This window comes from Lontra canadensis, unplaced genomic scaffold (assembly GCF_010015895.1).
Source record: "Lontra canadensis isolate GAN:19392208 unplaced genomic scaffold, GSC_riverotter_1.0 scaffold101, whole genome shotgun sequence".
Classification (NCBI taxonomy): Eukaryota; Metazoa; Chordata; class Mammalia; order Carnivora; family Mustelidae; genus Lontra; species Lontra canadensis.
In genome coordinates, this window is record NW_022631095.1 from 5,322,445 (window position 1) to 5,336,378 (window position 13,934).

General features: G+C 40.1%; 1 protein-coding gene across 2 annotated transcripts; it reads left to right on the plus strand.

The window, feature by feature from the left end:
* Positions 1-274: 274 nt before the first annotated feature.
* On the plus strand, positions 275-13,488 carry VDAC3 (voltage dependent anion channel 3). Of its 2 annotated transcripts, XM_032837984.1 has the most exons (10): positions 275-380; positions 2,896-2,964; positions 4,081-4,130; positions 5,128-5,130; positions 7,005-7,157; positions 7,908-7,960; positions 9,932-10,159; positions 11,494-11,644; positions 12,473-12,530; positions 12,966-13,488. In XM_032837984.1, the coding sequence occupies exons 2-10, from the start codon at positions 2,898-2,900 to the stop codon at positions 13,055-13,057; spliced, it is 855 nt and encodes a 284-aa protein (XP_032693875.1). In that variant the 5' UTR covers positions 275-380; positions 2,896-2,897; the 3' UTR covers positions 13,058-13,488. The 2 variants fall into 2 exon arrangements, with proteins under 2 accessions (XP_032693875.1, XP_032693876.1); XM_032837985.1 differs by lacking the exon at positions 5,128-5,130.
* The last annotated feature ends 446 nt before the right edge of the window (positions 13,489-13,934 follow it).

Genomic DNA, 13,934 nt, shown 5'->3' on the forward strand with positions numbered 1-13,934 from the left:
CCCGCAACCCCTCCCATGGCAACAGTAACTAGTAACCTCCGGGCGTTCTCGCGAGAGCGGGCCCCTTCACGGACGGAGGTGCGGTCCCCCGGGCCTCTTCGCCTGCGTCGACTCCCGCTCCTGCCACCTGCTCGCCGGGCTCTCCCGCGCAGGCGCGCACACGGAGCCGGACAGTTGGGTCCCAAGTTCCTCTCGGCGCTCAGACCCGCGGCGCGCGACCCCGGCGCGACACTGCGGCGCAAACGCCGTGCGCGGGAGGGGCGGGTAGGGGCGCGCAGGCGCCGCGGGGAGCGTGAGGCCGCGCAGGCGCGGACGGCGTTGGTTTGAAGAAGACCTTCAGCGTTGCCCTGGCAGAGCGGAGCCAGGCCCTCTAGTTGGAGGTGAGGGGACTCGAGACCGTGGGCCGGGCGGCCGGCAGCCCGGTGGGGCCGGGGTGGGTAGCGGCCCGCCACCGACCAGGGGACCCAGCGGGAGGCGAGCCTAACGGGGGGCTCGGAAGCGAGAGAGGAGCCTCACGGGACGCGGGCCCCGGCTGGCTGCGGACGGCAGAGGGGACCTTGCTCCCCTGATCGCCTCAGGGGATGGAGCCGCGATGCTGGCGTGGGGAGCGGCGCTCGGAGCGCCCTCTCCCTTGCTGGTGGGCCCACAGGACTTTGTAGGCGTCAGGCCAGAAAGGAGGTTGGTTTCTAGGGAAGTTGCGTCCTCGAACCCTAAACCCACCCCCCCCCCCCCCCGCCCCCAGCTTCCTCTCTGGAATTGTTGTCCAGTATCAGGGGAGCCCTGTGGCACTCCTTATCGCCAAGGGGAGGTTGCTGTGTGTGCAGCTGAAGGCGGCGAAACGGGGAACAAAAGGGGCTCTTGACTGTCAAGTTAGTAATGGTGTAAAGCAGTGTTACCTAATTAACCCTTCCCCGGCTGTCTGCATCTAAAGCATCCTCGTGCGTTGTGCATGCCAACGAGCAACGGGTGCATTTTGTAGAGCTGATAGAAATGTGCGATGATAGCTTGACCTCCCCAGTGACATGTTTTTTGCTTGATCATACCAGCAGTGCATTTCCCATCAGAATCACGGGCCTGAAAAAGTAAGCTTGAACTAGGCAGAATTGCGATCACTTAGTAAACTAAACCGGCTACACTTCTGCAAAGTGTCTTTAGCAGTGGTTTTGAAAAAATAGAGCAAAATGCTAAAAGACTGTCGTCAGATGGATGTTTCTAAACAGTTAAGTGTATCTTTTCTCTTGTTAGTAGATGAAAATCGACTGTAAAGACATAACATTTTTATTTGACTATATAGGGCTTGCCTTTCTATACCAACCTCCTCATGTTTAGACTTCTGGCAGATTTCATCAGATACCAGCATCAGCTGAAATAATAAAAGAGTAGTATCAAATTGCAGTTGGCAATGTGTAAATAGTCTAGAATTGATAATTTGAATGCAGGAAATTGAATTGTAAAACAATTGACCTGGAAGTGAACTCTGAAACCCTGGCTTAGGACAAAGTTTTATTGCCGTGTGTCGTTACTTTCTCTTTCACCTTTACTATATACTCTTTTCTCTTTATATATATATTTTGTATTATACTCCACCCTCTTAACCTATGTCTGTCATATTTGACAGGTTTAGATTAGGAACAAATTTTAAATCACAATTAAAAAGTGCATCATAAGTGTATGTTGTGTTCAGATATGATGGTATAGACAGAAACTTAGTAGAGGGACAGGTTAAGAGCCAGGCTGAATATATGTAATTATTAGTTTGATTGTGTAGATAATTCAGACAGTAATTTCATGGGATAGCTGGTGCTCTGGATTTTTCTGCTATTTTTCTGGTATTGGACTAATGGGACTGCTTGAGATGGTTCTACAGTTGGCTAGACGTGGCTCTTGAGGCTGTTGCAGGACAAGAGGGCAGAGGGGTGGTATGTTTATCTGTGTAGACAGAGCTTCTGAGAACTTCAACATGAGAGCCATATCGGCAGTAGAAAAGCTTTGTGAGTACCAAGTAGGTAAGGTGAAAACTGAAGGCACCTTTGATTTTTGAAGGCTTTAACTTCAGAGTATACACCAGTTTTTGGTAAGCAGAATTGCTGCAGGTAGAATTTATCCTGTTTGTGGTTAATGGGTAAGATTATACAATTTTATTTTTAAAAGAGCTTTGAGAGAGAACATATTCTGAATGAATGCATTCCAATTAGTATGGTAATTATTTTAAGAGCTGAGTTTCACAGTGGCAAAAATGTTAACCCTGAAGATTTTTAATGCATCTATTCTTACAGTTCTTCAAAACAGTTTTACTTTGTCACTTTAGTTGCTCTTGGCTTTATAACAGCGCAAGAAATGTTTTTCCAATGCAAAGTTTGCATATGTATATATATATATATTTTATATATATATATATATTTTTTAAAGTAAAAAGTCCAATTTAACAAAGCTTCTCCTTCAGCTTCTGAGAAATTTTTCTTTGAAATGCAGTCAGAAAGATGATCTCTGTGAATCTCATGAAAAAATCCTTTTATTATCCCATATTCTGGAAAGTTCTTTATATCTGACAGAGAGATAGAGCACAAGTAGGCACAGTGGCAGGCAGAGGGAGAGGGAGAAGCAGGCTCTCCACTGAGCAGGGAGCCAATGTGGGGCTCAGTCCCAGACCCTGGGGTCATGCCCTGAGCCAAGGCAGATGCTTAACCCACTGAGACACCCTGGCGCCCCTGGAAAGTTCTTCATAAAGAAGCAGAATGCCTTCTTCTAACTTTGCTTGCATTAGGGTGTAAGCATTAATGATGCAAAGGCAGAGAAAACCATATACCTCTTCTCACAGGACTAAATACTAAGACTTTGGGTGAGCAAATACTAAATGGCTCTTTTTGTTCCTTTGTCCTTATTTTTCTTCATAAGATATGTGTAACACGCCAACTTACTGTGACCTAGGAAAGGCCGCGAAGGATGTCTTCAATAAAGGATATGGTAAGTGTGCTATTGTACATTTCCAGTTTGGGGTAAGGGTTAGTGTTGAATGCTTCTTACTATATGCAAGATGCAGTGCTAGTAAAATGAGGTTAAGTTAATATTAATCTACTTCACAAGATTTAAGGGGATAACTATCAACAGATACTAGACTCAACTCTCTAGAGGTAGAGTGCCTTATAAGCGTTAAAAGCAATTATATACAAATATGTGTGCATATACATTTGCATATTTAATGTTATCTGTAAGATGAAATAATAGAAATTTTTAATACTTTTGTCCCTTCTGGCCAGCCCTGGAGACAGTTAAAGTGGGGGGTACATTTTTCCTCCTCCAAATAATGGGTATTTTTATGAGCATGAAGATAGAACTTTTGACTTCTTTGGAGTAACATATTCTTGATCCCAAATGGATAGATATATATTTTTAATTTTATTTATTTATTTGACGAGAGAGACACAGCAAGAGAGGAAACACAAGCAGGGGGAGTGGGAGTGGGAAAAGCACGCTTCCCACTGAGCAGGGAGCCCAATATGTGGCTTGATCCCAGACCCTGGGATCATGACCTGAGCCAAGGCAGATGCTTAATGACTGAGCCACCCAGGTGTTTCTGTTTTTTATTTTTAAAACATAGTCTTTCAATTTTTGTGCTATATACATTTGATTTTTCTTATTAACTAGTATAATTAAGTCTATACTTACATAAGCATGATATTTTCTGATAATTTTTTTCTTTGAGAGCTTAAAAATTATACTTATTTCATAATTCAGTTTTTAATGGAACTCTCACCTAATGAGGATACTGTGTATTTTCCATATAGAGGGTATATGGACTATTTTCATAATCTCTAAGTTGTAAAAACTGGAGTGAAGGGGCGTCTGGGTGGCTCAATGGGTTAAGCCTCTGCCTTCATGGTCATAGTCTCAGGGTCCTGGGATCAAGCCTCGCATCTGGCTCTCTGTTCAGCAGGGAGCCTGCTTACCCCTCTCTTTGCCTGCCTCTCTGCCTACTTGTGATCTCTCTCTCTGTCAAATAAAATAAAAATTTAAAAAAAAAAAACAAAACTGGAGTGAATATCACATTTTGTACATTACTGTATTTTTCTTTTTGCCTAGGATTTGGCATGGTCAAAATAGATCTGAAAACCAAGTCCTGTAGTGGAGTGGTGAGTACCCAATATAATTTTAATAGATGTAGCATAATTAACTTAAAGGAACCTGTTAAAAATTGTTTAGTCTAGTTCTGTGAGTCAGTCTACATTTGGCACTATGCTGTCCTCCCTGCAGTTTCATCACACTCTCAGATTTCAGTGAGCGTCTTTGCCTTCGCCTTAGACAATCAGGTTGAATTTTGGGGGAGAACAAATGTTCTCATAATAAGAATAATAATAAGAATTCTCCCCCTCATAATAAGAATATGCTGAGTTTTACTCTCAGGAGATATAAAATATATGTATTTTTTTGACCCATATCATATCTTTATACTTTTATGAATACATATGTGGGTACTAAAAACCTTACTTCCATTATGATGGGTTCAAGTAGGTTTTATTGCCCTCTTAAAAAAACAAATTATAGTCTGTCCCTTCATGATTGGTCAAAACAAATGTAGAACTAAATTCATACAAAGGCTTAATCTACAGTTTTTATTGGATGTTCATAAGGTCTTTTTTACTGGAAGTTAAGAATATAGTAAAGGATAGAGGCATATTTTCAAAGTATCATTAACCAGAATAACCAGAACTTTTATTCAGTAAATCTGGCAAATAGATTAACTTTACATTCACCGTATTCTCTGGTTTCTGCTCACTGATAGCATATAGCGTATCTTTTTAGTATTTACCTGTTTAAACCAGTGCTAATTTTATTTCCAGATACAATAATTTCATTAGAGGAGCTAAAGGAATGTGGAATTCTTACGATACTTTGTCTCATACTCCTGGTTTGTCACTATCATTTTCTTCCTGGGTTTTTCTTGTGGTAAATAAATACATATGCAGCTACTGCTGGATGGCATATTGTTACATGGTTCTGTTAAAAGAGAAAAATTATACTAACTTTGAATAGGGTTTCAGAATTTGGTCAAGTTAGGTTTGTGTTGCAAAAATCGACTAAAATTTTATCTCCTTTCCATGCTGCTGTGGTGTGGGACTGTTCATTCAGATGGTAAGAAAAACCGAGCATATTTGTGTGCTTGCTTTTATGGCTGCTTTTGGTCTCTGGTATTGATTTAGGATAAATTTCACTCATTGCTCCATTCATCCATTGCAGTCAGTTCTTAGATCGCACTTAATGTTTGTATCATATACCATCTACTTCACATAACATTTTTGTGGTGGTTTTGTTGTGTACTAGCCTTTACTGTAGAGCTATAGATAGTATGTGCATGTTATAAATGTATTTTGCACTGTTTGATTTAATGAAGAAGTTAGAGAAAAACTAAAGCAATTGTGAGCCACTTAAACTTTTTAATTTAGAAAAATTCTGGCCTTTTCTTTAAGATTTGTTCTTCAGGTATTTTAGACTTTTGAGAGAACTTCAAACTAAGAAATAATGGTAGCCTAAATACACTTCTACCTTAGTTTTGTGTGTGAAGTTTTCCTAACACTGAAATTGAGGTTTATCTATGCTATACTTTCAAGTTTATGAGGGACATATATGAAAAATAAAACACTGGATGGTTGGATTTACTGAAGAAAGTAGTGCTTGCATTGTGTGGACTATTAAACATGACTCGCATTTTGTCATTTTGTGCTGAGGCCTTGCCCTAAAGTGTGCAGCATGATACTCTCTTGGAAAATTTCCTGTTGATAAACAGATCATAGTTTTCCAGTTGTTTCATCAGCCTTAGAGCTAGAGCTGGGCAACAGGCTATTTGGTAAAGGGAGGATTCATATTGCGGGCAGTGACACAGACCTGCTCAGGGCTGGCAGCATTTCAGAAATGTTCTCTGAAAACAGGGCCAATTAGAAGGTTTATTTCTTGACAGTTCATAGATTGTCAGTGACAGGTGTTGACTGTTTGCTTCCTTTTAGAGGGAGATCTGTTTCCTATTGCTCATTGTCATATGACTAAAATGACACCTACCTAGGAGGAGGGTATATTTTGAGGTGTTCATAGTAACTATTTGATAGAAAGCACTTTAAAAGGTAGATAGCGGAGAAGGGAGAAAGACAAGTTATGTCATTCCGTTATGTTGTGAAAAATGGGTCCATACTTTGAAGTATTGAGATTGTTTATACCAGAAGTTTTCCCGATAGTTTTGTGGACCAAAGCAATAAAGTTTTTGTGACGGTGTAACTGTACTTCATGCCACTGAACTGCATACTTAAAAATGGTAAATTTTATGTTAGATGTATTTTACCACAATAAAAATAAAAAAAAATTTAATGCACCGAAGTTCTCTTAAAAGAGGGTAGGGCTGGAACACCTGGGTGGATCAGTCAGTTAAGGGTCTGCCTTTGGTGCAGGTCATGATCCCAGCGCCTTGGAATTGAGCCCCACGTGGGGCTCCCTGCTCAGCAGGGAGTTTGCTTCTCCCTCCCCCTGCTCTTGCATGCTCACTCACTCTCTCTCTCCCCTCTCAAATAAATAAATAAAATCTTAAAAAAAAAAAAAAAAAGAGGGTGGGTAATCCTTTCTGGTGTTTGGGGATTTTTAAGGACTTTAAAATTAACCAGCAGTTTGAAAGATATGATAGAGAATAAGTAATCTTCTTTCAAGTCATGAAAGTAAAATGTTTAAGATTCGATATTTTTGTCTTTTTTAGTAAAGGCATTTATTTTCAGTAAAGATATTTCTCTTCTAAAGGAAAGAATTTAAGATTCCCATTTTAGTAAGAGAGTTTATGGAACAAGAAGTATCAGTAAGAGAGGTGGTGGAACAATGGAAAGATCTGAAACTGATTAAACTTTAGAAATAAAACAGGAAATACTTTGGGTAACAAACTATAATGGTTTGTGATGCATTCACCACTACTTTCTGAAATATTTCCTGTTTGATGAGTTGATTTTAAAGTAATTATTTTTCTTGCTTATCAGGAATTTTCCACTTCTGGTCATGCCTATACTGATACAGGGAAAGCATCAGGCAACCTAGAGACCAAATATAAGATCTGTAACTATGGACTTACCTTCACCCAGAAATGGAATACAGACAATACTCTTGGAACAGAAATCTCTTTGGAGAATAAGGTAAGAGAAAGCATTAGGAGTTATTTGTAGGTTAAATTTATCTTGCAGATAAAATGATCCGTAAACCCCAAATACAGTGTGAATGAGATCTTATAACCTAGATAATAGCCATATTTTTTTCTCTGCATGTGGCCATCTTTGATATGTCTTAGATTTCTAGAAATACATCTTTGTGAGTGCATAATTAGCACATTGAATCTTTGTTCTGACCAGTTCTGTTTATAACTGAGCCTCTCCTGGGTAAACCAAACTATTCATAGTGAGGTAGTTTGATTTTATTTTGTAATTGTTGCAAAATTGGCTCCATAGAAAACTGTTTCTAAATTCTATCATGTCTTCACAGAGAAAAATTTATCAGCAGATACTCGTTAAGTATTTGCTATGTACAGGGCACTGTTTTTTGAGGTATGTCTACATGCACACTACCATAGATGACATATGAGTAACTGAATAAATTCCTTAGGTTGACTTGTTAAATGTTGGGTTATCTCATTACAGTAATTTTAAGAGAGTATCAAGATTACTTGGTTGTATTGGAATTTTTTTTTTTTTTTTTTTACTGTAATTAATGTTATTGGCTGTGATAGAATTTGACCTATACATTTAAACCTGGTTTTTGGTGACAGAATCTGATGAAACCTGGAGGTAAGGGGGAGGGGAAGGATAAAGACATAATTTAGTAAGTAACTTAATATTTGGTCAAAAAACCAGAAAATTACTAATTGTTTATTTTAAATCTTTGTTTTTCAGTTGGCTGAAGGGTTGAAACTGACTCTTGATACCATATTTGTACCGAACACAGGGTAATTATCCAAACCCCATTTTCTGAAATGTTTTTGTAGACTGTGGGGAGAGAGCACTTTAGACTGGGGAATTGCAATGAAACGTTTAGATCCAGGGAAAACTTAGGAGGTTGCTGTTAGGAACACCAGAGGACCTTGTGTGTACAGTAAAGAGATCGGATTCCTTTGAAGTAGGGTAAAGTTTTGATTTGAAAATTGAACAGATGAACAAAAATACAAAGCTAGAACAGAGGCACATTATAGGAAAAGTTCAGGAGCTAGAGGGGTTTGAGACTAGATATTTCTTTTTCTTTCTTTCTTTCTTTCTTTTTTTTTTTTTTTTTTTTTTAAGATTTTCTGTTTAAGTAATCTCTACATTCATTGTGGGGCTCAAACTTACACCCTTGTGAGACCAAGCGTTGCATGTTCAACTAACTGAGCCAGCAGGCATTCCAAGACTAGATATTTCTTCTTTTTGTTTTTGTTTTAAAGATTTTATTGATTTCTTTGACAGAGAGAGAGAGATCACAAGTAGGCAGAGAGGCAGACGGGGGTGGGGGTGGGGGGGGTGGGGAAAGCAGGCTCCCTGCTGAGGAGAGAGCTGATGTGGGGCTCGATCCCAGGACCCTGAAACCATGACCTGAGCCGAAGGCAGAGGCTTATTAACCCACTGAGCCATCCATGTACCCCCAAAACTAGATATATATATATATTTTTTAATTTATTTATTTGACAGAGAGAGAGATCACAAGTAGACAGAGAGGCAGGCCGGGGGCGGGGAGGGGGCAGGAAGCAGGCTCCCTGCTGAGGAGAGAGGCCAATGTGGGGCTGGATCCCAGGACCCTGAGATCATGACCTGGGCCCAAGGCAGAGGCTCAACCCACCGAGCCACCCAGGCGCCCCAAAACTAGATATTTCTTAAGTGCTTCTAAGATTAATGGATGTGGTATTTTGCTGAGAGGTTAATTTCTTAAGAAACCAGTGTTATCTACTGGCTGTGGAACGCTATAAGCAATAGTTCTGCTACTGACGTCCTTTTTTAGCCTTTAGAAATCTCCTAACCTCTGTGCTTCAATTTCTTTGTCTAAAAAACAGGGATCATGTTGTTTCCTATCTGCCTCACATGGGTTGGTGCTAGAAAAGGGCAATGTGGCATTTTTCTTCAGCTGTAACAACATGTGTATCATTCCTGCCACACACTTGAGTTATCTTCCAGACAAATATTCTCAGAAGCCTGATTAAAGACAAGGATGATAAAAATCAATTTCATGTTTTCAGTACCATTCTTGAGAAGTATATCCGTCTCTTCCATCCATCTAATGTTGTCCAGGGAGAAAACACTGACCTTAAGGAAAAATGAATATGTTTACTAAAGGATTGTATCCTTAAAAAAAATACACTTCTTTTCATGATAGGTTAATTACTTAGAAGTGAAGTGTGTCAGGTGTTAACGTTTTATAGCATTTGGGCATTTTAAAAACATTTAAAGAAATTTGGGTTCTCATGAATAAATACATATTCAGATTATTTGATACTGAGGTAGCTTATTCCTTTTTATACTTTTATTCATGCCTTTATGATATTAATCATGATATATCCTATCATTTGAACTTACAGTGAAGAATAGGTAAGAACAGTATATGCGTTTCTTTCTTTTTTTTAAAAAAGATTTTATTTATTAGAGTGCGCACACAAGAGAGAGCACAAGTGGTGGGGAAAGCAGACCCCACTGAGCATTGAACCTGATGCAGGGCTCGATCCCAGGACCCTGGGATCACGACTTGAGCTGAAGGCAGATGCTTTAACCAACTGAGCCACCCACGGGCCCCAGTATATGCATTTCTAATCCTAACAAAATTATATTTGTAGTGCTAAGTCATTTGAAACTTTATTATATGTACGCCATTTATCAAAATAATATTTATATTGGTGGAGAGAGGGGATCTTACTCTGGACGGTAGTAGAAACTCATGTTGTTTTTATTTCTTACAGAAAGAAGAGTGGAAAATTGAAGGCCTCGTATAAACGGGATTGTTTCAGTCTTGGCAGTAACGTTGATATTGATTTTTCTGGACCAACCATCTATGGCTGGGCTGTGTTAGCTTTTGAAGGCTGGCTTGCTGGCTATCAGATGAGTTTTGACACAGCCAAATCCAAACTGTCACAGAACAATTTCGCCCTGGGTTACAAGGCTGCGGACTTCCAGCTGCACACTCACGTGTGAGTTTATCATTTATTCTGCCTTTACCGGTGCCATTGCCCAAGAAGAGGGTAGCCATTAGCACGTCGAGAAGGTTAGAAATGATCGTTCCTGCATTTACTGTGCTTTGGTGGACATCCAGCCTCACTGTACTAGTTTCCCAGTCAGTAAAACACTGCCCAAGGTTAGTGCACTTGGTGCATTGTGCTGTGCTACTGGTAGTTACTAGCCTCTCAGCCTGTACACCAAACTTCAGGGAGGTCTGGAATCTGTTACAAGAACCATTAGGAGGGAGAAAGCCTGGGCATAGGTCACCTTCTGATAAAAGGGATCCTTTGGAGATATTTCTGCTTCCTCTGGTGCCTTACTCAGCTTGGCAGTATTGGGAAGTAGGTCTGGATCATGAAGAGCAACCGCATAATTGATGTGAGCATCCTGGACCATCCCCAATGATTCTGCGGAGGTTTTTGGGTACTCTTGGTCACAACCCAGTCGCCCCTATGGCATTCAGAAGTAGAAATCCTCAAAGCAATCCTGGATTCAATGCTATAGGTTGCATCCTCTTGGTTAAATGAATTTGAACTTTTATTTTATTTTATTTTATTTATTTATTTATTTATTTTTTAAATTTGAACTTTTAAATTATAGTTTATGTCTTGGCCTACTGGGCGCTTTAATATACCAGGAAAAAAAAAAAGAGCTCTGTGTTTTTGAAGCGTTAGATTGCTCTCCACTAGACATTCCAGTTCACTATGATGCCTGAAATAAAGTCAAGAAGTGGTATAGACAGTGGCATTAAAATTGATGAAACAGTATGATCGGAAAAACCATGAAAACTCCGGGACTAAGTTCTGGGATGCTTCAGAGCAGTAACTTAGGCACATCTCTAGAGCGGTACACCCTAAGGTATTGTGGGGGTGGTGCTTTTGGACTCAGCGTTGTTTCAAGTGAAGTTCGGAATTGGCTTATTCTTGTGCTGCTATGTTTTTTGTTTTGCAGAAATCTTTATTGAACTATACTTTCAGGTTTCTGAATTCTTTCAATATCTCATAGACTTATAGATCATATTTCCCTGAAGTATCTGCCTTTGTGCATAATTGAATTATGTCTAAGAAATTTACATTGTGGGGAGCTGAGTAAATGAATCAAATGTTAATTACATTTTAATTAGCCAGTTATAAATTACATAACTGGATTTAGTTCCTGGTTTCCTTTGGTAGTCCTTTATACTAGAAGTTTGCTGAAATAGGTGAGTTGGAAAATGAGATCCTTGTCTAAACAGTCTTAGAATTTGTTTCCATATGATAAGAGTGGTACAAACTAGGTATGACTTTTTCTTATACTATCAAAATAGGAATGATGGCACCGAATTTGGAGGGTCTATCTACCAGAAGGTTAACGAGAAGATAGAAACGTCAATAAACCTTGCTTGGACGGCCGGCAGTAACAACACCCGTTTTGGCATCGCTGCTAAATACAAGCTGGACTGTAGAACTTCTCTGTCTGTAAGAACGTGCTGTGAGATTGGGCTTCAGCTAAGTTGTAAATGAGTGTTGTGATTTGGTTGGTGTGTGCATGTTCTTTATTGACTTTAGTGAGCCGGTCATTATATAGTGAAAAGAGTATTATAACTCAAGTCCAGGAATGTGGATTCTAGTCCTAGTTCTTCCTATAATTATTTGGCTGTTGTCTCACCTTGTGGAGTCATCTCTTTGGCCTCAAAATTTTCTTATCTGTAAATTCATGGGATTTGATTACTATTCCTGTTGGTATTAGTAATTCTTATTAATAATGACACTAATTGAGCTCTCAAATTTCAGGTACTGTGCTAAGGGCTTAATGTGTAATATCTCATTTAATCCTCCCAACTACTCCATGTGGTGAGTAGTATCCTCATGCCCATTTTATAGATGAGGGAACTGAGACTTGGAAAGGTCAGGTAACTTGCCCAAAGCCCCAAAAAAGTGGCAGTGTCAAGATTGGAATCCAGATCTTCTCTCACCAGAGTTCGTGTTCTAACCACTGTCAGAGGTTGTAAACTGACATCTCAAAAAATTCAGTACACCAGGGGTGTTTGGATGCAAAGTGTTTTAAAAATTTTGCTTGAGGCCTTTAAGCGTGCATTCTCAAGGACCCTACTATCCCTACCAGTCCTATTAACTGAAGAGACTTATACCTTTTTATTAATTAAATTTTCAGTTTTGGTAGTTCTAGATTGGCCCGAAGTTGCTTTAGTTTTGGAAATCTGATGCATGAAATAGTGGTTGTACTGGACTTACATATCATGAAGTTGATTGTTTTCTAACTGTTTCTATTTTATCTCCTAATCTTAGGCTAAAGTAAATAATGCCAGCCTGATTGGACTGGGTTATACTCAGACCCTTCGACCGGGTGAGTAAAGGAATTAATAACAATGGGCTTGGGTTGGAGGTAGTGGAGGAATAATGAAAATAACCTATAAAACCTACAGTCAACTGTAGGTCAATTCAGACCATTTTGTCACAGTTGGTTGTTCATACAAAGTAAAACCGATCAAGTGCCTGTGCTTAACAAGTCTTTATAGATTTCTTACTATAATTTGGTCACTCTGGCTTGTGACGCATTTTTCTTAACCCTGAACTCCAGGTGATTTGCCGTGATTATGCTTTGCTCATTGCAGATCAGAGGATTATAGATAACCTGTGTTGATTTAGTCGGACCTGAATGCCTGTAACTCTCACACCCGGCTGTAATCTGTGCCCTTGACTCTGTCTATTGTTTCTAGAAAATGAAGATAAGCTTGTAATACTTGCTATAATGAGTGACTGTGGTGTTTTCTTCTTTCAGGCGTCAAACTGACCCTGTCAGCTTTAATCGATGGAAAGAACTTCAATGCAGGAGGTCACAAGGTTGGGTTAGGATTTGAACTAGAAGCTTAACGTGGTTTTGAGTAAAGCATCCGATTTGTCCCTGGAGGTGAAGAGAACCCACTATGTTTTGGCCTTAAAATTCTTCTGTGAAATTTCAAAAGTGTGAACTTTTTATTCTTCCAAAGAATTGTAATCCTCCCCATGCTGAAGTCTAGAGATCGCAAGTCCATCCGAAGGGAGGTACTTGAAGGCATGCCTGGAAGTTGTCATGTTTGTGCCACATTTCAGTTGAGTTCCGCAGTGTTATTTTTAATGTGTTCCTCAGCGACAGTGTAGTGTCATGTTACAAAGGAAATGACCCGGTCCTCCAGTACATCACGTCCTGCATGTCCCACGCCACTTTTTCATGACCTTTTAATATATTGGTCTCTGTGCTGTAGTGGAATCTTTGGTTTTGCATCAGAGTAAAATAAAATAAACCCATCACATTTGGAACATAATCGCTCATGTGACTTGCTCGTGGTGGTTTTCTTGTATTTGGTGTGATTGGTTTTGTTTTGAAAAAATCCTCTCATTGGTGGTGGGTGGGATTTGTATTGAGAATGGTATGTCTGACACGTGAGTGCTCTCGCTTACCCCTTCCCCTCTAGTTTATCTGGCCCGCTGCCCTTCTACACTCAGGCCGAGATCTGAAACCGGGAGTTTTGTTCCACCGGGCAGAGGCACATCTGCTGGGGTGCCTGCTTCCTACTGCACTGTGGTAAAGCAGGGTCATACTGGTGGTGTAAGCGGCTGAGAAAGAGTTGGGGGGAGGGGAGTGAGCAGAACGATGGGCAAAGGGAAGAATACAGTAGGGGAAATGCTGTGGGGAAGAGATTGGTAGGAGGAAGCCAGGGCCAGAGGAGACCCATCTGTGGCTCCCTTTAGGGCCTCAGCAAAGTGCTTT